Source organism: Manacus vitellinus, unplaced genomic scaffold, assembly GCF_001715985.3.
Source record: "Manacus vitellinus isolate BGI_N305 unplaced genomic scaffold, ASM171598v3 scaffold_46_pilon, whole genome shotgun sequence".
Lineage (NCBI taxonomy): Eukaryota > Metazoa > Chordata > Aves > Passeriformes > Pipridae > Manacus > Manacus vitellinus.
Genome location: NW_021940578.1, coordinates 5,168,057 through 5,191,901, shown reverse-complemented (window position 1 = coordinate 5,191,901; position 23,845 = coordinate 5,168,057). Strand labels below are relative to the sequence as shown.

The 23,845-nt window shown below is 54.8% G+C and overlaps 1 protein-coding gene across 1 annotated transcript; it reads right to left on the bottom strand.

The window, feature by feature from the left end:
- Positions 1–2,782: 2,782 nt before the first annotated feature.
- PLEKHN1 (pleckstrin homology domain containing N1) lies at positions 2,783–23,679 on the bottom strand. The gene is made up of 15 exons (XM_018079347.2): positions 23,600–23,679; positions 21,811–21,910; positions 17,907–18,053; positions 17,484–17,564; positions 15,999–16,089; positions 13,074–13,198; positions 12,309–12,458; positions 11,627–11,707; positions 7,463–7,532; positions 6,867–7,021; positions 6,085–6,279; positions 5,405–5,659; positions 3,723–3,938; positions 3,452–3,500; positions 2,783–3,050 (listed from the first exon to the last, which is right to left on the bottom strand). Exons 1-15 carry the CDS (start codon positions 23,677–23,679, stop codon positions 2,857–2,859), a joined length of 1,989 nt encoding a protein of 662 aa, XP_017934836.1. The 3' UTR covers positions 2,783–2,856.
- Positions 23,680–23,845: the final 166 nt, after the last annotated feature.

Below are 23,845 nucleotides of genomic sequence, written 5' to 3'. Positions count from 1 at the left end.
ACCAGAAGGATGTGCACAGCCTTGCTGGCAGCTCTGGAGCACTGGACCTGCCTTTTGTGGATGACCTGGTCCCCATCGAATTCCTGCTGCAGCCAGGATGAAGGATGAATACATTTTTTCAGGAAATAAGAGGTGTTTTGTGCGCTTTCAGGTACTAATTTCCAATTCAATGCAACCTGCACAGAGACATCTAGTGCTGCTCTGAGGAAACCCTCTATTTTTAAATCCTGAGTCTTCTGAGAAAGGTGTTGGTGGAAAAGCAGGAGAGTGGGGGTTTTGGGGTTTTCACAGTCACAAACATCCTGTTCCTACCTGCTATGGATCCACCCAGATAGGAAACCATCAGGGAAAAACCAATGGCCAGCAAAACCAGTGACTCAACAGGGAAAACAGGCCGTGCAGAGGGACTTGGGTTTGATCATGACCAATTTGATGCTTGTGGGGGCTGGTTTGGGAATATTTTAGGGCTGGTCCACAAACATTAATTGATCTGCATTATTATAGTGGCCTAGAAAAGCTGTGCAACCCTCTGAAGTCAGGACAGACAGGGGCTATGGGACACTGTCCCTTGCCCCAGAGCTGTGTCCAGAACCTGTCAGGAAAAGCTGCAGCCACAGGGCTGCAGAGAAGTTGCCCAGAGAAGCTGTGGATGCCTCTGGATCCCTGGAAGTGTCCAAGGCCAGGTTGGACAGGGCTTGGAACAACCTGGGATAGTGGAAGGTGTCCCTGCCCATGGCAGGGTGTTGAAAACAGGTGTTATTGGGGTCCCTTCCAACCCAAACCATTCGGTGACCCTGTGATTCCCTGACTGATTTTACAGAGCACCTTTCCAGGACGTGGTGCTGAAGCAAAGTTCGATGAGCTTTGGCTTTAAACCTCCAGCCAGGTCTTGCTGCCTGACAAACACTGGGGAGACTTTGCTCAAGGATTAGGTGTTTGCAGGTGCCTGACCCAAACTAGAGACAGCCAGCAGTCTGGAACCCTCCTGGATAAAGGGCCCCAGGGAAGGAAGGATTTGGAAGGGACAGCAGCGATGGGGGAAAAAAATTACCTCCATTAAACCAAAGAGAGAAGGAAAGTATTCCATGGGAATGTGTATTGCAGTTGTCCAACCTCACAGAAACCCCAAGGGAACTTTAATATCAGCTGGAAGAGGATCTTCCCTTTTGATACATTGCAGATATTGCTGTTGAAACTCAGTTTTAAAGACCGTGGTGACCACGTTTGAAGTCAATGTGTTCATAGGGGCTCAAGAGCATGGAGACCTCCCAGCATATATGTGCTTTTGATGTTCCCTAGTGTGGTTTTGTTCTGAATAAATAGATAAATTTGGGGTTATTGGATACAAATCTTCCCAAAACAGAGCAAACCCGAAACAGAACAATGACAGCTACAAGACCCAAACCAACACACTCGTGAATGTGCAGACAGCTGCCCATTCTACAGTACTGAACCTCATCCACAGTTAGAAAATTAAATAGGTCTTTAACTCAGCCACATTTACACGTTACATACATAGAATCCACTCAAACTTTACATGTAAACTTCTTTGGATACCTGAAAAAAAAATAAAATTAAAATACAATGTAATATGCAGGTATTCAAGTACAAAGAGCTCCCCTGATTGTTTTGTTTGCACCAGTGAAAGAACAAAAATAGAGGTTTTGTTCCTGTGTTTGGTTTGCAGCCTCTTTAGGGAACAAAGGTTAAGAATTTGGAGCCTCAGGTAAAAACATTCGGATTTGCTGCTGACCTTCAATGTGCCAAAGGACCTGGCCTAAGAGGTTGGAGAATAATAGCACTGAGACTCTGTCCCCTGTTGTTTGTGTCCTGGTCCTGCTGTGGGTCTGGAGGGGGGAAGAGTGGGATCACAGCCCACACTGGCATTGCTTTGATCGACTGGAGTTTGGCTTGTGGCAAATTTTCTTCCCTCCCTGCCCAGACAAGTCACAGGCAGCATTCAGTGTGAGCCCAGTCGTGTGCAGAGGAGTGGGAGGAAAGGAGGCATTCCCTAAGAGGAATCCCCAGAGCATCCTTTCCAGGGAAGACCTTGGTGAACACAAGTCACTTGGCACGTTTGCTGGCAGCACATTTCCAGGCTCCACCTGCCAAGGTGCCAGGTTCCTCATGTCACAGGACACCCACCATGGTTTTTGGAGCCAGCACTGGCAGGAAAGAATTTTTTGCATAGGTTGGAAAGAAAGTCCCATCCTGCTCAGATCTGGTGGGTTTTTTCTCCATCTCTTGTCCAGTAACTCTGCTCTTGCAGGAAGACAATCCTATGAGCACAGCTATTGCTACCAACCTTGTATGCCAGGATGGGACATGTTTCATGTGTCCCTGCAGACTTCATAGCTCAGTGGAGGAAGGTTTGGCTTTAACAGCTGCTCTCAGGGCTCAGGGGATCATCAGAGGGACCAGCCTGAGGGCTCTGGGGAGAAGGAATCAAACTAACTCAGCCACCAACCATCCCTTCTCTTTGGCCTTTGAGTGACTGCTTCCTCTGAACACTCAGTCCCTTTTACCTGAGGGAGCCTGACCCTTTTTGTTCTTCCTTTCATTTTTGGGGACAGAGCTGTTCCCCAGCCAGGGCTCCCTGAGCACTCTCCTTGGCACGGCACACACGCTGCGCCTCCGTGTCCACAGGGGCTGTTGCTGCTGTGCTTTGCCCCCATCCCCAGATTTAGGGGAGAAATTTGAAGCCCAGGCCTGCCAGGACATGGGAAGCAGCCTTTTGCAGGGCAGGGCTCTTCCCTTTGCTTTGTGTGCCCTGGGTTCCTCATCCTGGAGGGAAGCCCAGCGAGAAAAGAGCCCGGGATGGGAGGGCTTTCTGTGCCTGGCTGTGGAGACCATCCCTTAGACCTGGTAAATCTGCTGGACTGGAGATGGGGAGGTGTGTGGGGTGCCTGGCTCCTTCTCCTCAGCTTCCCACAGGTTGTCATAGCTGAAGTCACTGTGGAAGCTCTGGAGCTCGGCATAGTCGTGGAAGGCGGCGGAGTCGCGGTGCCGGCAGCTGGAATCTGGCAGGTCGTAGGTGCCGACATTCCCACCTGGGGGAAAACAGACCCAAGGGATCAGAGAGCTCAGCAGCAGCAGCAGCAGCCTGATGGTCACCTTCCCCTTCGCCAGCAGAAGGTAAGAACGAGGATGAGTTAAATCACAGCCCAGGTGCAAATAGAGGTGGGCAAAGCGTGTGCGCCACGGGACAAGCCGCAGGTCCCCACGTGGGACAGGTGAGCTGTGAGTCAGTGGAAGCCATACAGGTGTCTCCACCAGGCAGACACAGGCCCAGGGCAGGGTGACAGGCAGAGGGCAGGGTCACAGGCTCAGTCCCACCCGGGGAAGCAGGAGAGATAAAGGGCACCAGCCCTGCTTGGAACGACGCTGATGGAGACGGACGCTGGCGGGGCAGGGAGGGTTCAGCCCCCCAGCACCCCCCCAAGAGTCTCACCTGGTGGGTGCAATGAAGGGCCCAGATGTTCCTCTGGCAGTGAAGAGATCTGGAAAGAAAAAGAGACACAGTGATGAGGATGACACAGCACTGCAGTCCTGGGATACTGCACACCAGGGAATCAGCCCTCCGTGGTTCCCCGCTCCCCAGGATGATCCCTGTCACTGAGCAAAGACCCCTGCAGTGAGACTCCAGTCAAGCTGGTTCCCCTGCACCCCATGTGTTCCCCTGCAGCCACTGTGGGGCTCCAGGGCTGCATTTACCATCTCACCTCCTCAAGATAAGAAGCTTCAGCCTGTGCCCGCAGCTGGAGCCGGTGGGAGGTGCCAGGGGTGCTGTAAATGGGAGCTGTGGGCACCTCTCTGCAGTGGCCACTGGGCAGGGGCTGGCAGTTCCATTTCTCCAGAGAGAGGTGCTGCTGGGGCACAGGGATTGCTGGGCACCCGTTTGCCTGAGCTGGACCCGTCTGCCTGTGGCACTGCAGGAACTAGAGCAAAGCAAAATCCAGGTTGGATACCTGCTGTGGAGAGCTGGGAAACACTGACCTGCTGCTTCCCACCTGCTGAACCAGCCCTGCTGTGAACACACTTACCAAACCAAGGCTTTCTGCCCTCCTCACAAATTCTACTACACCCCACTCCTGAAGGCCTTGGATGGGAAAGGGAGGATGGCCACAGACATAGTGGAAGTTGGCTGGGTGTGGAGGCAGTAAGATGATGCCCCATGGCAACCCAGGGGATACAGAAGGACAGGGAACAGTCAGGAAAGACCCTCTGAGGGAAGGGAGGTCATCACCAGCATGGAGAAATGCCAGCCACAGACTCAGAAACAGCCTTTTCCCAAGAGATGTGCAAAACAAGAAATGTAGCCTTCAATAGGCACTCAGTTATCGCATCTGGAATTTTTTGGGGTGGATAAAGTGGTCTCTGTGTCTGACTCATCCCTAGTTTCTGTAAACTGGAGCACATCTCAGTCTCTGCCTTTGTTTTGTGGTTTCTGGCTCTTCCTGGGATTATTGTTGTGACGCTGGCATCCAGTGATAAGACAGGGGAAACCTGTTCCCCTCTGACTCTGTCCTGGCTTGAAAAAAACCTGGGAACTATGCTGTGCCCTGCCCCACCCCGAAATGCAGGCCTGGAGTTTCCACATGCTGCTCAGGCTCAGGCAGATGGCAGGAAAAGAAATGGCCCGAGGCACAATTTCTGGAGCCAAAAGCCTGTGTGCTGAGTCAGGGCCAGCTGTAACCAGTAGCAAGCACAGGTACCTCTTCCAGGAAGTTGGAACCTGCCCCAGTGGGAGCACTGGGGGAGCTGGGGGTGTAGGGATCAGCGTACAAGTGGGAGCAGGGCATGGCCAGCCTCTCCAGGGAGCTGGAAGCTGTGGAGGGCTGGCTTCCCACCGAGCTCCATCTGCTCAGCTCCAAGGCAGAGTGGAAATAGGAACCTGGCATGCTGGTCTCTACTTGCAGTTCATCCCCAGGAGGGACTGGGGTGGGAAAATCTCCCTGTAACTAAAATCCCAAACGCTGCTCATCCACAAGGGATGATGGGAGTGACTGTCTGTGCTAACGAGGGGAATTCCTTGATGAACACTCACAGAGGGGAGGGAAACGTGGCATCACACACTAAACCATTGATGGACACATGCTGGAAAACCCTGGGAAGAAGAGGCCGTGTCCTGTGAGGCAATAACACTCCTACTCACCGAGCAGTGCCAGTCGTGTTGTCTCGGGAATTATTGCCCAGCATCCCGTGGCTCCGAGGGACATTGCTCCACCTGCCACGTTTAACCTCACCTCCCACGGGCCATTTTCCAATGGAAATGGATTTCACACCTGCCCAAGAGCACCTGCCAGCACTCCTATCCCTGCCAGTGGCACCGCAAGGGAAAGCTGAACCATGCTCCCCATTCCCAGGCAGGAGGATCCATCCCCCCAAAATCCACCCTTCTTACGCTGCTGAGGTGTGACGGGGGAGCTGGGGGGTGATGCTGTGAGCCGTGAGCCGAGTACGGCTCGTTGTACTCCGGGGACGGGATTTCGCCGTTGGGATTTTCGGGAATGAGGCTGCAGATGCTCCTCTCCGAGTCCTGGCTGGGCAGCTGCTGGATGCACGGCCCGCATTTGCCCTTGGATTTCCTGGCGCTGCCCCCTCTCCGCAGGTCCTGTGTGGGCAGCCCCGTGCTGGGCCAGTTGGCTTGTGCCAGGCACTGAAATGAGAAGGCAGACCCTGGAGCTGACTTTCCTCAGGCCAGGAACTCAGGGATCGGGATGGTCTTGCACGGGGTCCCTGCCCCGGGCACTCCTACAACCCTGGACATGCAAATGCTGCCCAGGGCCAGACCAAAATCCTGCCTAGCCCATCACCTCCACCCACCTCCAGCTCTTATTTTGGGGTCTCCTGGCCTTTGAACCACCCTGTTTGCCCTCTTGCAACCTGTCCAACAGTCAGAGTGGAGGACTGGGATGGGACTCCTCCGCAGCCTTTTCCCTTATCAGCAGAGGCTGAGCCAGGACAAACCCAGGCTCCAGGCATGGATTTGAGGCACCACACAGCAAACACTGCCCGCACCAGAGCGCTCTGCCCAAAGGCAGCGTCCGTCCCACACGGGGACTTTGGCAGGGGCTCACTTACATGGAGAGGCTGGGAATAGCCAGAGGAGAGGGCATCTTCGAGCAGCCTGCCCTCAGGCATCAGCAGGAAGGAGTGTCCGTCGGGCAGGGAGCCGCTGGTCTGGGACAGGTGGGTCACGGTGGTCACTCTCCCTCCGGACGCCCAGGAATTCGTGCGGCCGTCGGAGGTGAGGGACCCCCTCCCGCTGCTGGTGAACTGCATGGGGAGAAGAACATGGTGATGGAAGGACCCTCTGCATGGCCACAGGCACATCCCTCCCCAGCCCCAGCAGTGCCAGCCCAGCACAGCCCTCGGTACCCCTTGGGTTGGGGCTGTGTCCCCACGGCCAGCAGTTGCCCGGTGGCCATGCCTGGTGTGTGGGGTGTGCTGGTGGGTCCAGTTGGGGTGACCAGGGTGAATGAGGGGGGTGCACTGCAGGAAAGGGGTGCTCAGGCACCCTGACCTGTCCCAGCTGCAGAGCTGGCAGTGTGGGTCTCCCCTTCCTTGCAGGAATCACAGAATAACCAGAGTTGGAAGGGACCCACAAGAATCATCGAGTCCAAGACCCTTTTAATGCCCTTGTGCCCAATGCCTCACTGCACAACACTGTCACAGTCTATGTCCTGCTTCTGAAGGAATTCGCTATAATATCTGCCTATAAAATGTCATAAAGGGCTTTAAATAATTGGCAGGGCTCAGCAGCTTGCTGACAGCCTTCAAACAGGACGCCTGAAGACAAAGTCTGCTGCGTCACAGGAGTGCTCCAGAGACAGGACAGCCACCGATTCCCAGGCGACTGTTACCTGGCTGGGGTGTGGCGGCTTTGATCCTGAGAAACTCTCGGATCCGGAGAGGGAGGAGTCGGCGTTTCGAAACTGGGCCGTGTTGAGGCAGTAGAGCCACTCCTGGTAATCCTCGTAACTGCGGCAGGTCACCCGGATCGAATTGATCAGCCGGCCTGGGAAAACAGCACTGGCTGCTCTCACTGGGCTCCACTGACTCGGTGTTGCTCCCTCGATAAGCCCGTGGGAACCCTCTTGCTCCGTCCCCTCCCCACGTCCTCCTGGGGTCTGGAGGTGCTGGGACAATGGGAATGCTCTGCCTTTGGTGCTGCCCGTTTGTACCAGGCTGGGGGTAGGACAGGGGCAGTCCCAGCCTGGGTCTAAATGAGGGGGACACTGTGCACCCCTGGTGCTGTGGCCTCTTCCACCAGCAGAGCCAGGTCCTGCTGCTCATCGAGGGCACTGAGGGGCCCAGATTTCCAGGCAGTGCAGTTCACAGAGCCTGGCTCCCACACAGCTGAGAAGGGGCCACAGCAGCTCAGCAAAACCAGCAAACCAGCCCCCCCAGGACCCTTCGTGGCTGCTGCCAGCACACCCCGTGGTGTGGGGACACCCACCTTCGATTAAAAAGGAGCTTTTCTCGTTCTCTTCAAAAAGCACCTGGATGGCGTTGAGTGGCAGCTCGCCCTGTTGGAGAGAGAATCAGGATTGGGACCACAGAGCTGAGCAGATCTCCCAGTCCGTGCCATAGGGCACGTGGGCACTGTGGGAAGGACAACGTGGCTGCCCCTGCCCACCTTGGGGCAGCAAAACTCCACTTCCACAGGGGCTTTTCCATCAGGGGAGCCAAGAGGAGCCTTGTGCAGAGTTTTGCTGGGAGCACGAGGAGGGAAGCCCATGGTGAGGATGGAGAGAGGCTGGCAGGAGCCTGGCTGCAATTCCTGTGGCCTGGGGAGAAGGGGCAGCTTGGCCCTGCTGGGATGCCTTGGGATCCCCCATGGGGATGGGGAATCTCAGAGCCTGAATCCCCTAGGGCAGGTCTGCAGGAGACAAGAGGCACACCCAAGCTGCTGCTAAGCTGGGCGAGGATTTGGGGGCCTCTGTACCTTCACAGGTGTGGGGCACAGGCTTGTTGGAGAACTCTGTCTCCAGCAGATTGTCCCAGCTTGGTGTTTCCTGCTTCCATTTCTCCCAACCACCTGCCTTACTGCAGGAATGAAGCCTCTGGAGCCAGCATGACTGTGTGAGACTGCTTTGTTCTCAAAGTCTCTCCTGAGATCCGAGCTTGGAAAAAACACCCCTTCCCTCCCAGTTCTGTTTCCAGCAGTTTAATGGCTGAAATTTCTGATTTCTCCGGAAAACTTCGCAAACATGGACCCGCACGAGGTTGTAGTTGCTAACTTGGGACTTCCAGCCTTGCCCGGAGGAATGCCCACAATCCATTCCCTGCAAAGCCTTACAAAGACAGGGCTGAGCCCCGCAAATGCCAGCTGGTGAAACCTGAGCTCTTGTGTTACAGGAGGCACAGTTGTGAGCTGCCACTCCTGAGGTGGGAGCGCGGCTTGCCCCGGGCAGGCACCACACGTCTGTTCCTGTCAGCTGGGAGCTAAAGCAGCCTGTCCCTGGAAGATCTGGGAGTTAGAAGACCACGTGTGCTATTGACCCTAAGTGCTATTATACCTTTTCATGCACATCCACCACTGTCCCCTCTGCCATCACCCGGTGTCCCGTGGCCATCCCATATCTGTGCCAGACCAGCTCTGGGGTGACCTGTGGGGTGGGCAGGGACAGGGCTGCCTGTCCCAGCCCCTCTCTTGCTCTGCTGCCACATGTCCTTTAAGTGTCACCGCTGACAGCTTAATTCTCTGTGACAGGCAACGTGGCAGAAGGGCCAAGGGGGTTTGTCAGCACTGAATTCAGATCCAGAGCTCCTCTTTCTTTGGGGTAAATTTTCCTTAGAGAAATGAGGCAGGAAAGCCCTGGGAGAGCCACTGAAGCAGATTCTGCACTGGAAACATCACACAGATGAGCTCATCCCTTTACTTCTCGTCTCTCTCATGCTCTGAGCAGAGGGAAAACAAGGAACATGTGGTATTTTTGCTCCTGTTCCTATTGCTCTCACCTGGATGTCACCCTGACTCTCTCTGTGGGCACAGAGCACTGGGCAGGGGCAGCCGGTGGCAACAGCCCTGGGTGCAGCTCCTGGACAGGATGGTGAACACAGGGGCTGGGTAGTGCTCAAGGAAAAGAAGGTTCTCACCTCATTCCACTCTGCTCCGTGCCCGGGAGTGGAGGAAATGCACAAAAAGCAGGAACAGAAGCCCTGCCTGTCATTTTGCCCAAGGCCCTCTCCGAAAGGTGCAATCCATCAGGATTCATTTGCCTAAGCTCAGGGGCTGCAAAACAAGGTGTCTAGCAGAAACTCCTCACCCCGCCCTCACTTCCAAGCTGTGCCAGCTGGAAAGGTTCTGGGAATGTGGCCGACGTGACAACTTTGCCGCGAGGGGATTGCGGAGCACACGGGTGTCCGTGGTTCGTGTGGCAGCTGCCTCTGCTACAGCCTGTGGGCACAGGCAGGCTCCTGTGGCATTCCTGCTGCCCCAGCAGTGATTTATGGGCTGAGCAGCTCGGGAAGGCTGACCTTGGGAGGGAAAGCTCACGCTCTGCTCCCTGACTCCTTTCCCCCCCATTGCTGGGGTTTGACATTTCAGCTGACGCAGGCGCTGCACGGCTGCTGCTCCTCAGCTCTCCAGCACATCCCAGCAAGATTCCTGCCACCAGCACATCCCAGCAAGCCTCTTGCCACCGAGGCAGACTGCACAGGGCTTACCCTGGTGCCTGGTGCTCCATCCTCCCTTAAAAAACAGCTCCCCGTCCATGGGGATGCTGAAACACCCTCTGGGTAGAGTCCCACCTCAGGAAGCACAGCAGCATCCCACAAAGAACACACCCATGGGCTGCAGAGAGCCCCTCCAGCCTTCCCTGGGCATGGTGTGAACCTGCCCCTCCAGCAGCTCCCCCCTTGCTGGTTTTCACCTTGCCCAGGGCCTTTTCCCACCAGGGGTGAGCCAGAGCCTGTGGATTTGGGTGAGCCCCATCCCGGCAGGCTCAGCCCCTGCCTTCCCCTTCCCTGTCCCACACACACACACTTGGCAGCAGCAGCTCCTGTGGTTTGTATGAAGCTCAAGAACAAAAGGGCCGGCCCATTCCCTCACACACAAATTGTAGGGCTCAGCATCTGCTCGCAGGGAAGGGAAGTTAATTTGCAGAAGCCCTGGGAGAAGGCTCCTGTGCCCTGACATGCCTGTGGAAAATCAGGTTCCCAGTGCAGTGTCACAGGCTGGTGAATCACCTCCTGCCTGCACCCTGCTGCGCAGAGCCCCGGGACCAGAGCTCCTGCACCGTGGGAAGAGGGAACATTGCATGGACAGGGGCAGACAAAGCTGGTTTAAGGTTTCAAAAGAGATGAGCTAATCAGAGAGCCCAGCCCAGGGCCCCCTTACGTGGTGCCCCGTTCCCAGGAGCTGCAAACAGCGTGTTCCCGAAAACAAGCTCTGTCTGAGGTGTGTCACACAAGCCACCAGCTGCTGGAAAACAGCCTCCACTGCTGCACTGGGGATGAGGAGAGCTGTGACTGGTCATGTCTCTCCTATTGAGGCACAGGCATCTCCTCTCCAGAGATGCCTACGCAGGTCTTCCCATGGGTAACCCTTGAATTAAAAGCATCCCGCGTGATGTGGAACCACAAGGTTGGACCCCAGTGAGTTCACGCTGGATTTCACAAGCCCTCAGTCTCTGCAGGGTTCCCCTGTCACTGCCTGCTCTCTCAGTGACTAAGAGGGATGCTGTTCCCTGGAGGAGCAGCCCAGCTCTGCCCCGCCGTGTGCCGGTGCTGCCGCACGCGGGGTCACACACAGTTCACTGCTCTTTTTTGGCACATTTGTTCCAGCAGGGGAAGAAACAGGACCAGAAAGCACAGGGCTGTTAATAAGCCATCACAATGATGCCCAAGAGCACGGAATCACAGGATTGTTAAGGTTAGGGAAGCCTGCCAGGATCATCAAGTCCGGCACTGCCGTGTTCGCCACTCAGCTGTGTCACCAAGTGCCACGGTGGGTGTTGGCAGCCACTCAGACTGCACAGTGCCACTGCCTGTCTGTGCTGAGGCTCCCAGCACTGCTCCCACAAGGCACACTAGACTAGGGAAGCTGATCTTGCATCCCCTGGGACACTCAGACCTCCACATCCTCATTGTTCCTTCTGCTGCCATGCCCAGACATTGCTCCTCAGAGGGAAAGAGCAGCAAACACTGCTCCAGCAGCACTGAACTCTCCTCCCTGCCTGTGCCCTTCCCCACGAGCATCAGATGTGCTGCCTGGATGCTCCCTGCTTCCAAGTGGTCCCGTGGCACAGAGCCTGGGAAGCAAAGCCCCCTCAGGGGCTCTCTGGGGCTGTTCCATCAGGAGAGCCAGGTTCCCTGCCAGCACCACCACACTGAAACATGCCAGCCTCCCTCCTCCCAGAGATTCCTTGGCAGCCAGCTCCTTTCCCCCTGGGCTTCTGTAGGAGGGCAAGGTGTTTCTCATGGGAAGATAACTTGCAACATCCCTCTGCCTGCTCACCTGCCAGCTGGCACGGGAGCAGCGTGGAGGGAAAGCCCTTGCCAACACGAGGGAGCACAAGGGAACACAGGTGGAGGGGAGCAACAAGCCAAAAGAAGAGCTGAAATAGCTGCTGTGGATGGGTTGAGAGAGCAGGGAGATGCTCCAGCACGAACTTACCTTAAAACAGAAGCCATTCTGCTCTTCAGAAACTATCACCAGTGTGGAGGCATAAAGCACCAACAGCCGGTCATTCTGCTCCTTGGAAAGCAAGGAGGGAGAGGGATGTGAACAGCCAGGCAGGGATTGGATGTGGAGAGCCCTTTGCTCTGTCTCTCTGACAGCAGCCTGGGGCAAGGGCTCTGGAAAGGGCCAAGCTGCTCCCCTGCATCAGGAGATTGCTTTGGAAAGGGCCAAGCTGCTCCCCTGCGCTGGGAGATTCCTGCCAGATTCCTGGGGCTTGCAGCTCTGTAATTCAGGAATGACTAAGCCCAAAGAAGCCTCTATCCAAGCTGCAGGCAGGTTGTCATCCCAGGAAATCTTTTACAGAGCAAGACCACTCAGAAGAAATTTAAAAAGCCTGTGGAGGCTGGTGAGGGAAGAGTTGGTGAAGTGACACTGGGTCAGCTGCCAGCCCTGTCCTGCAGGTCCTTGTGCACATGCCTGTGTGCTGTCCCCAAGCACCCCTGCGGGGCCACAGGAGCAGGAAGAAACCATTTTCCCTTCACATGGGTGTAAAATGACCCTTGGGACCTGCTGGATTGGTGGCATCAGGCGGGCAGGAGCCTGCACTGGTCACTCCACCCATCCCCTTTTCCCGAGCTGGGCTGGCAGGAGGTTGCTCCCCAGGGATGTGTCCTACCTGGAATGGCAGATGCTGAAGCTTCACTTCAGAGGTACAGAGGACACGGCCCAGGGATTCCCTCTGAGTCCCACTCCAGCCCTGGATAGGCATGTGCTGCATGCACCACCGCAGCTCCTCCTTCCCCACGGAGCTCTGCTTCCAGCCGTTCTAGGGACAGGAGCAAACTGAGCAGCAGGCAGACATGTCCTCCCCTGAGTTTATCCAGTGCATGGCCCTTCTCAGGGCACTTTTTAAGTGTGGTAGAGGCAGGAAAGAATAAATAAATCAGTGCAGGAGCCAGTTTTCCAGCTGGGACTGAATAATCGCTCCTGGTACCGAGCATCACCTGTAAATTGCCTTTCAAAGGGAGGTATCTCTCTTTGACAAGTGGGGAGATGGAGACAGGGAGGGAATTAAAACACCCTGCAGAGATGGGAAGAGAAAGTCTCTTGAATCTAGTCCTGTTTTCTAGGTTCCAGCCTCCTCCTCCAGATGTTTTGTAATCTCTGGGGAATTGCACAAGCATCCAAATGCATCAGAGTTTCTCTGAGCCAGACCCAAAGCTCTGACCCTTTGGAGGTTGTGGTGGTGGCACCCACAGGTGGCAGGTCTTCCTTTCAGCACCCCCCCACCCCACCAAAGTCTATCAAACACCTCTTGCAAACCTTTCTCTTTTTTTGCACCCTTCTGTCACAGAAGGCCACACCAAAGGCAAGCTCTGAAATGAAACCATCCCAGCTTCCCTGGTTGCTCAGCACAGGACTGTGGCTGTGAGACACTCACCTGAGGGAGGAAGGGCAAGGCAAGGCTTCCTCCATTCAGCTGGATCTGCTTCTCCAGGTGATAAAGCCACTGCTTCAGCTCTGACTCAGAGGGGCAGAACACAACAAGGGGGTTGAGCCGAGGACCTGTGAGACACAGGATGAGCAGAGCAGATAAGGGCATGGGTTGCAGCATCCACGTTGCACTCTGCACATCACACCATCAGACCATCGCCCTGTTCCAGTCCTTCCCACCACTCTTTCAGCACATTCTCTCACATCAGGCTGCTGGGAGTGCTCCAGCACCTTCTCACACACATCAGGCTCTGACCACCAGGCACTTCCCAACCCCAAACCAGGCCAAGAACAAAACTCAAAGGCAGCACGAAAGCTTGAACTCAGCACACGTTTCAGCTTTGAAAACCCCCAGGAGTTTGTGAAAAGCACCTGTGTGGGCAGGGACTGTCACAACCCATCAGAAAGTTCCGTGCTATCTCCTGCTTTCACTTTGGCACTCAATATGTAGAACACTGGTAGCTTTCTGACACAGTTTATTTATTGCTCCACCAAACATAATCTGTGCCAGACAATCTGCAGCTGACCTCAGACTTCTCTTGAAGGGAGGAACAGCCCTGCATCTTGTTGATTTTGACGTTTCCAGCCTCCTTCAATTAATAGCACGAGCAAAACAGTCTCACACACCCCTCTACTACTCACTGCAGACATGACCCAGTGATGGTAATAACCATTTCTGGCAGGATGCAGAATGTATGTTATGATTAATAATTTACCAGCAATCTCATATTAAACCCTGCTTGGTGCAAGCTCAGTAGGATCTGGCTCTGTGGGACTTGGAAGTATTGAGATAAGCCCGTGCACGGGATAAACATGGTACTTTGCCCTTCTTTAGTACCCTAATTCCTGCACTATTTATAAACAATGGTTAATTAAGACTTTGAAACGCTTCTGCCTTTCAGGAAATGCTCTGAAACGAATGTGCATAAACAAAGCAGAGGTGTGGAAGCTGGGGCAGAGACTCCCTGAGTGACTCCAAATCCATTGCAGTAATTTAGTGCCAAGCATTTTCTGGGTATCCAAGTGTCTATGGACTGCCGAGGCTCTGGAGTTCTCCTGCCTCCTCTTCCCTTGGTTCCCCTGTCTTTGCAAGGAAGATACAGTGATTCCCTGCTTTATGGAGTAGCCAGGAGGGTATGATGGTGTTAGTGCTCTCTAGGTATTCTGGCAGCTCTGGATACTTCCCATGGCATCCAGGCTGGTAGGAGTTGTGCTGGTAGGGAAGAGAAAATGAGGAAAGGCCCTGCTGGCCAAGCCTGAAGCCTGGGACACGCCTGAAGCTGGAGCAGGAGCTGTGGGAGGCTTTGAGCAGAGTCTGAGAGGCTGCTGCTAATTCAGCTCCTGCCCTTGCCCTCAGCCCCAGGGCAGGGCCACGACCCAGCCACGCTGAGCAACCCCTGCCAGCCCTCGTGCTCTTTTCTTCTGCCTTCTTCTTCCTCCTTCCTTGTGAATGCTTCCAGAGGAGCTCTGGAAGCAAGAAACCCCCTTCCCAGAGCAGGAGCAGTTTATTCCCACTCAAATCTCCCAGACTGGAGACACTAAAAGGCTGCAGGGGAGGCAGAGGTAACTCGAGGTGCTCAGTAACTCCACCAGCACCACAGGCTGGGCAAGGGATGGACCATAAAGCCCAGGTGACAGCCAGACACTGTCCACCAAGGACACCCTGGATGCTGCCAGGCTTCCTTTTCCACTCCACCTCCACGCTTCCAGTGATCCTGCAACAACTTCCAGTAAGCTGAACTACCCCTGGCAGTGCAGTTATGGGGAACTACGGATGCCACAGGATTTCACAAGAGAATGGATGTGTGTCTGTTGTGTCTCAGAGTCATGAGACGAAGAGATTTCCACCCTGACCCTGTGTGGGGACATGGGAAGGCTCCTACCCCCTCCATGCCTTGATTCCTCCCCTTCCAGCAGGACAATAAAACCGTTCCACTGATCTCCCAGCAGTCCTAAACATCGCTGCCTCCCTGGTTTCTTCCTGTCACTGCTTCCCAACGTGCACAGCACTCTGAAAGGCTTTGGCTTGTTCTTCCCCCAAGCAGGACAGGAACCCAACAAAGCTTGAGGCAATTTTCCACCCAGCCAAACTCCTGCCTGTTTTCATACAAGCAGAACGAGTCCCCCCACCCCAGAGCAGATGCCCCTGGGAGATATTTTCCTTCATTTTACAGGTTTCCAAAAAGGGTTGGAGAGCCTTGCCTGGTACAGTGCAGCACAGCCACAGCTCAGCAGCCCTTAAAATTGGAGGGTCGTTTGTACCACCTCCTTTTTATCATTTATGCCTGTAATTCAGCAATGACTAAGCCCAAAGAAGCCTCTATCCAAGCTGCAGACAGGCTGGCATCCCAGGAGATCTTTTATAAAGCAAGAGCACTCAGAGAAAAGTTTAAAGAGCTTGTGGAGGCTGGTGAGGGAAGAGTTGGTGAGGTGACACTGGGTCCTGGCAGCACCAAACTGGTGTTACTGTGGAGGCAACTCACTCACCTCTGGGCACTGAACTGTGCCCTTCAGTGCCCTGACTGCTTGGAGTCACTCCCTGCCCTTGGGGTTTATATGGAGAGAAGGAGTTTTATTCCATTTTTTTCATTCAAATAACTGGACAGAGGTGGGAACTGTCACCATGAGTCCTCCAGCTGGAACACAGGACCATCCATCCCCTCCCCTCCCTGTGCCAGCCCTGGGCATCACTGCCCAGGTGTTTAAGAGCAGGGAAGCCTTGGAGAGAAAGATGTAAATTCTGGGAGGAAGGAAGAGCTTCATCTCCCTGCAGCCTCTTTCCTGGGATGGGGTCAGGGTGGGACAGAGAGCAGAGACAGCCTGATTCACACACCCTCTGCCCTCTGTGCAAAGCAAACAAGGAGGCACCCACCTGCAATGAGGAAAGCGTGGCAATCCTGCTGCCCAGGGCCCTTCCCAGCCTCAATCTCACAGACATTCAGCTCCTTCAGAGGCAGCAGTTCCTGCAGAGGGAAGCCACACTGTTATTTTGGGGGCAGCTCTGCCATCGGTGCCCCTTTGCCGTGGGAGGTTGGGAGCCCAGGCTCCCAGGTTGCTGTGGCTCAGTGTTAGACTGAAAAACATGGCTCTGAGGGGAGACATTTGGGGTCTGGATCCAGCACACTCCCCAGAGGAAGCAGGTTCAGCAGCTCCTGGGGCCAGTGCTGCAGCAATCCTCTGCAGGAACTCTTCCTTTATATTCTTTATATTCTAAATCTTTCAGTTTTAAGAGAAACCTCAGCAAGACAACGGTGGTTTAACACAAGAAACACAGAAGATGGAGCTGACCATAAAGCAAAACTGAGCTGTCTGGTTCCTAGGCTCTGGATCTTCAGATTCCCACTATAACAGAGCACAGGAACAGGTGGCAAGTTTGTACTCCCCGTTTTGGGCTTTCTAAACAAGCCCCATAAAAGATGCTAATGGCTGCTAATGTCTTGGGGCCAGTACTGGAACATTAATTCCCTTTTAATTCCCCTGAATTAATAAACTAAGGAGCTGTTTATAAAGCAGTCAGGAGATTTTGTAATATGGTTTGCCTCCTGACATGCGAATTTTCAGTTGAAGGCTGTTTGGTGGGTGACTCGAGAGATTGCACTGATGTATTGCATCAACATAAAGTCACCTGCAAGACAGTGAATCATTTCTAAAAGGAACTAATTTTTATAACCATCTCCGAAACAGCCGTGCTCAGTTTTAATTGCTCACTCCTGTGGAGGGACAGCACATCCAGGGCTTCTTGTTTCACAGTTGTGACTTCCTTATTATTTGTAATTCACCAGCATCATCAGGTTAAAAGATTGATGAGCAGTTTGCCAGGAGGGCTCCCCAGAGCTGCCCTCAGTTTTTTATTTCCACCTTCTCCCACGGATTAATTAATGTTGGAGAAGTCCTCTAAGATTATCAGCTCCAACCTGCAGATGAAAAAACTCCCCCTTGGTCCAGAGGGCAGGGCCAAGACCACCACAGGCACCAAGGCCAGTGGGATTTTGGGTTGTAGGAGCCCCTGTAGGTCCCTGCCAAGGCTCAGCTCCCTGTGCTTGGTGCTGAACACCTCCCACCCCTGGCCCTGCCTGCCAGCCCTGCACAAGCCCCTCTCCCACCTCTGTGGGGTCCTTTATCTCTGCCCACAGGCAAGGCCAAGGACTCAGGTGAAACTGAGGTCATCTGAGTGCAGGCCCTGGGGAAAAAAATGCCCTCCTTTCCCAGGATCTTGGCATGCACGGGAAGGGACTTGGTGACATCTCTTAGAGGAGGCCAGGGGAGCCCCAGAAGCAGAGCCCCCTGTCCCAGCCCATCTGCCCAGAGCCACCCAAGTGCCCAGTGCTTGCCCTGGCACGACCAGGCGATGCCCTACCTGGTGGGTGAGTCCATTGGAGCCCACGGACTGGAAGTACAGGTAGGACTGGAACAGCTCCAAGAAGCAGTCATTGACCTCCTGCAGGAGAGACACATCCTGGGGGTTACCTCAGGACACCTTCCCTCTCCCGACTTCCCTCTCATCCCAGGCTGATCCGTGCACAGGGAAGCTCATCCCAGGGCCACCATCATGTTCCCACCATGGATCTGCTGCCAGCCCAGCAGTGGAGCCTGGAAGCACATCCCAGCTGCCCACAGGGATGGGAGCAGGTGCACGAGCTGATACCTGTGCACCACATGACAACACATCCCAAGGGAGCCTCCCTGAGTCACAGTTCCCAGAATTACACTTCCCTTCCCAGTTCTGCAGGGTCATACCCGGGGAGAGAAAACGCCCACAAACAGGTGCCTCAGTTTTTACCTGGCAGTGCTGGAACTTTAACTTGACCTTGGAGTAATAGATGATTTTTCCCAGGTTCCTGACAGTCGTTTTCCTTCGTCCCTTCTTGAACAGGCTGGGGAACCTCTGGTCCAAGTTTTCTTTCTGGTTTTCCGGGTTCGGGATAATCTGTACCAAGGACACAGGGAAAACAAATCAGAGGAATGGGGAGGTGATGTCTGGAAGAGACATTCCCAGAACATCTTCCCAAAAGGGATTCCTTGGAAAGGTGCCCTGGGCAGGTGCCCAGGATGGGCTGTTTGTTGTTGGGTCTCCATGCCAGCATGGAGCTGGGGTTCAGTTACTGCTGGGAGGAGATGCTGACCTAAAGGTGAGGTTTCTGCATTGGGAAGAGGCACATCCTACTTTTAGGGTATCCCAACTCCACAGACAAACCTCTTATCATCCTAATCAAATCCACTGGAACAAGGACCCATTGAGGCTAAGCAAACAGTGTGTGCCTTCCACGGGGGGTAGTGGGAAGGTTTTCTTTGCTCTAGTTCCACCTGGATTCCTTGGCTCTCCCATCTGCTCAGATCCCTGGATTTCTCTAGGTGGAGTCAGTTGTTTTGGGGTGCCAGACAATTTTGGGGCAGAGCCCCACAGCCATAAAAGCAGCTGCAAGGCACTGAGTGGTGAAGCTGCTCAGTGCCAGTGCAAAAAGCTTGGAAAAGCTACAGGAAGCCAGAAAGCAGTGCAGGAGAGCCAGGACTGAGGAGAGGAGACAGCACTCAGGGCTGGAGGCTTCCCTGATTCCCTGGTTATAGGGGAATTCTTCCTTCTGTGCAGTAGCACAACCCCACACCCCTATGGCAGGGCACTGCTGTCACACTGTCTGGATAAATGCATGAATCCCAGGGGGGAAAAGCTGTTCCTGCAGCTTTTCTGGGAATAACACTTTTATTTCTGGGGGTTGGTTGATTTCCTTGGGGAGAAGGGAAGGGCTGTATCCCAGCCACGGATTCCCACAGAGGCTGGGATACACACTAGCCTGGGAGTCTTAAATATCAGCTTGGTCAGACGCTCCACAGACTCCAGGTATGCATCCTCCAGCAAAAGGGAAAGGCAGGTGGGAGAGGGAAGGTTTGGAGCGGGTTTATGTGGCTGCCCTGGGCTCGAACTGAGCATTTCCAGGGATGAGCAGGGCGAGGGCTCAGCGGGATCACTCAGCCCATCACCCCGGGGCTGCCGGCACGTCCCCGCCTCCGGCGTGTGCCCGCTCCCGGCTCCCTGTGCCAAGGAGACAGCTGCGTGTGCCCGTGATGGATGAGGAAGCAGCACAGCTCACCAGATCTGTCTGGCTGGGGACTCTGTGACTCACCCCTCTGGCACGAGGTTAACCCCCCTCTCCCAGCCTTCTCCAGGGATAGCGCTGCTCCGGGGGGCTGGTGAACCAGGAACAGGAGCCTGAAGCTCTCGGGGGCCCTTTCACCTGCAAAGCTTGGGCCTCACTGAATTTAGGTTACTCTTTTTAGGGCACGAGTTAACCCTTTCTCTGCTCAGAGCCTCCCTCCAGCTCTCCCAGGCATGGAACAGAACCCAGGGAACCCGCTGGCTGCCCGTTAAAAGTCTCACTGAGGCAGCTCAGAGTAGGAAAAGGTCATATTTGTGCCACAAGCCACTGTCAGAGCAAAGAGCAGCTGGGGCAGTAATAACAAAACACTGCTGGGATAAGGGCAGCCACCAGAAACAGGGAGTGGGGAGAGGATGAAGTAAGGAAATTATGGAAACAGAGATAAGGAACGACACCGGCTACCAGCTGCCTGGGCAATACTGCTGCCTGGAACGTGCCAGCCAAACTTCCTGGGAATAAATAAGGCACCAAGGAGCAAAAGCAACCTGGGAGCTGGGAATCCAGCAGCACTGTTGGCAAAGAGCTCGGCCAACCTGCCAGCTTCCACAGGGATCCTCCCGCAGTCGGGAGGGAGAGGGAGAGTTTCCATGGCCGCTGTTCATGTGGCAAGAAACAAGATCAGTGGAATATTCCCTCTCCCAAACAAGGATCCAGCGACCCCAGCTTGCAAGGGTTTGCAGTGAGACTTAGGAGACAGGTGGATTTAGTGGTTAAACATGGGAGCAAGTCCAAGACCATGGACATCCCTGAAATTTGCTGCTGCCCTTCCAGCTGCAGGCACCACCCAAAACCATGGGGATGCCTCAGTGTGCAGCCAAAACAAAAGGGATTTATTCTTCCTCTGGAATGCTCTCCAGTCAGCTGCTCGCTCCCCTGGCTGGGCTGTGCTGGGGACCAGCACCCTCCTCCCCCAGCCCCATCCTGACCAGCCCCATTCCCGTTAGCTCAGCGGTCCCACTGGGTTCCAGGCAGTGCAGATCCTTGGAAACTTGGTTTCTCCCAGGGCTTGGTCTCTGGCAGTGCAAGTGCCCTGACATGTTCTTTCCCCCCCCCAGTCTCAGATGCCTCATCCTACAGGTAGAACAAGTTACTAATTAACCTGCAGACCCCAGTGACTCCCAACTGAATCACCAGCCCAGGCAGCAGGAAGAGCTCAGCCTTGCAAGGCTGGTGCCCCGGGGCTCTGAAAGCTGCTGTTTAATGATAAAAGAAGCAAATGAGAAGCACAGCTCTTCTGGCACATCCTCCCCCCTCGCTTTGCCGAGGCTCCACAAGAGCCATGACTGGGAAGTGTGGGAAACAGGGCAGAGGGTGGTGGGAGCAAAAGGCACTGGCTGTGTGTGCCAGGTCCAGAAGGGGCTGGTTTTCAGGGATGTCACCTGCCCCAGTCCCAAGCTGCCTGGCATGGCCAGAGGTTTGGTGATCCCATCTCCTCTGAGATTGCATCAGAGCCCTGTGCTGATGGCTGCTCTCTGACCTGGCCCCACAGTGCCTGGTTCTCCTCAAAATACGGGAGTGGGAAAGGGTCTAAGCTAAGGCTTTCTCTCCAGGCCACACAAGAAGCTTGTGGCTGAGCAGGGAGTTTGCATCCCAGCTGCCCCAGGCGAGGGTAACTGCTAAACAACTGCTCCACCCACCCTCCTTCCTTCCCTGGAGAGATCCCACACTTGTGTTCCCGAATGAATAAGTTCTCGGTGACCTTTGTTGTGTCCTCTTGCAGGATTCCTTTTCCGGGACCTGCTAACATGACAGCTCATCCTGCTGAGCATCCAGGATCCATCTGGGCCCTGGGCTCTGCTGCCTGACCCTTCTGGATGCTGACTCCCACAGGGAGCTGTGCCATCTCTGAAATTCCCTCTGCCTGGCATTGAGTCTCTGCCTCAGTTTCCCCTTCCCCACATCCACGCAGCCTATTTGCCATGCAGTGGGAGAGGTGCCTGCCCAGCACAGCCCAAAGGGTCCCCAAACTCCGTCCACATCCCTGTCCCCCACAAAGGGACCGAGAAAACACACCAGGGTTCATCCCTTCACCTCTGCTTTCCCTGAGCAGCGCTGGGAAATGGGCCATATGGCCACAAGGCTGGTGCATGCCTGGGGCAGACCTGCCCTTCCTGATTGCCTTCCCAGGGCTCCTTGCTAACAGGCTGCCTGCTCCGTCTCATTCCGGCGTGGGAATGAATCATCTCACCTTTGAGTGCTCGCTCCGATTTTCCCTTCCCTCTCAGGCAACCCAGAAAGAGCAGAAGTGGGGGGTGAGATATCCCTGCTTGGCTCCCAGCACGACCCTCCCACCCCATCACACCTTTTTGCTGGTGGCAGGTCCCCCCCAAACCTTCCTGGGGACCCCAGGGCAGGTAATTCTGCTGCTGTGTGAGCACAGGGCTCATCCTTCCCTGGGCTCCATCCCTTTGAGACAGACCTGCTGCTGCCCCTGGATCCAGATCCATCGTCCTTCTTAAGTGCTGTCTTTGGGCTGGGTGGGAATAAACTCTTGGAGCAGCGGGGAGGGGGTTTGGATGTGTTTGTACTTGCCTTTGCTGGAATATACTGCAGGATTTTGTCCGTGGTCGTGTCTCTCTCCTGCCCTCCTTCTAGACCAAAAAAGCTGGGCAGTTTTTTCTTGCTGTTTTGTCTATAAAAGGGAGGGGGGGAAAAAAAAACACAAATCAAAACACACATCCAGGAAACACAGATCCAGGCTGATGCACAGAGAATTCTGCCCAGAAATAAAGGAAGCCAGTAAACTGAGCAAGCAATTTGTCATGGGCTTTCTAATCATCCCAGCCCAGCGAAGGGGCTGATAAACAGCCTGGGAGAATTGAAATGGGGGTTGTGCTGCACTTGTTGCTGTTTCTTTGCTTTTCCACAGGTCTTTGCAGAACCAAATGATCGATTTGGCTCATCCGTGTCTCCGAATCAGCAGAGGGACCAGATGTTCCATTGCAAAACACAAAGACCAAATCCAGCCCTGACAGCTATTCCAGAACCCCCCCCTGGAGCAGAGATGCACAGATACACCAACAGACATTCACAAGGAGGTTTTGTTTCTGCCTCTGTGGTTTTCCTCTCTCTTTCCTTCCACTCCCAGCCAGGGCCCCGGTTCTCCTTTGCCTGCACATACCATTAACACGTTACTGGTGCTGCTGAGCAGCACTGGGATTGCTTTGCTGGGACTTCCCAGCCCTTGCTGGGAATCTCAGATTGCAGCATTTATTTGGGCAGAAACCAGGCTTATCTCCACGGAGAGCCCTGAGTGTGGGAAGCTGGGAGCCAGCAGGGACAGGGGGTGCTCTGGGGCTTGGCTGCTCCACCACAGGTGGGATGTCAGCCCTCCAGGGTCCAAATTCCCCCAAGTGACCCCCTCTTTTTTATCCCACAGGAGCTCCACAGGCTTCTACAGGTTTACTCCTAATTTATGGCAGCACAGGAGACCAAGGGGACAGTGTAGTGTCTCCTCTTGATTAGAAACCCCTCAGCCTGCAGAGTTTAGGGGGTCTGTCTCACAGCCCAGCACAGACACAGGGTAGACAGGGCTGGCAGGTTCACAGGGAATCGCTCTGGTTCCCAACAGAGCTCTTTTCCAGCCCAGAGTCCTCGGGATGGGGAGGGATCTGCTCTGTGCATGTGTAGGTACTGGCAGACCGTGCTGATGGGAGCACAGGCAGTGGAAAAGCAGGGAAGCTTGCTGTGCATTCCCTGGAAAGCTCTATTTTGGGACAGCCGCCCATCGCTGTGGTACCTGAGCACTGCCCTGGCCAGCCCAGCACCCAAATCCCCAAAAGGTTTCACAGACATTTTCTGTTATTCCCCCTTCAGATTTACAAACACAGGTCAAATCACGTGTCAGAGTGCTGGGATTTGGGGTTTTCTATCCGAGGGACAAGAGTGTGAAAGTTACTTTTCCCCAACAAGCACCACGACTCCAGGAGTCGTGAAGAGAGAAAACCACCAGTGAACACAAGGAGTATTGGGTGTTCTGCACCTTGCCCTGCCTGTCCCGCAGAGAGGAGTTCAACCATCAAACCAAAATTAAATAAACCCTGTTTCTCCTGGGGGGTGGTGGTGTTTCCCCTGGGGAGCTGGGATTCCCTGCCGGCAGAGGACCCCATCCCAGGCAGTCAGGGCGAGCTGATCCCGCCTGGGCGCTGCCCAGCACCCCACAAAACCACGGGACACCGAGCATGAAACACGAAATATGAAATAACTGCCGGGTTCCCCGAGCGGGGGCTCAGCCGCCAGCCCGGATCCGCACGGTGCATCCCACAGGAGAGCACCAGCCCCACTGGGAAACCACCCCGAAATGAAAAAGCAGGGTACTCACGCTTTCTTCAGCGAAGGCTTCCTTCGGAAGGAGCTCCTGAAGCCCCCAGGTGCCTGCGGGACACACGCGATGTTCCCCATGCCGGGAAGCGCCCGGAGCCGTGGGGAGCTGGAGGTCTGTGTGTGGGATCGTGTCACGCCGGCCGTTCCCTCCCTTCCCTTCCCTTCCCTTCCCTTCCGCCCGCTGTGACTCGAGTGGGTGTGGGCTGAGCCAGGCTCAGCTCCCGGCCGGGGCTCCCACTCCTGC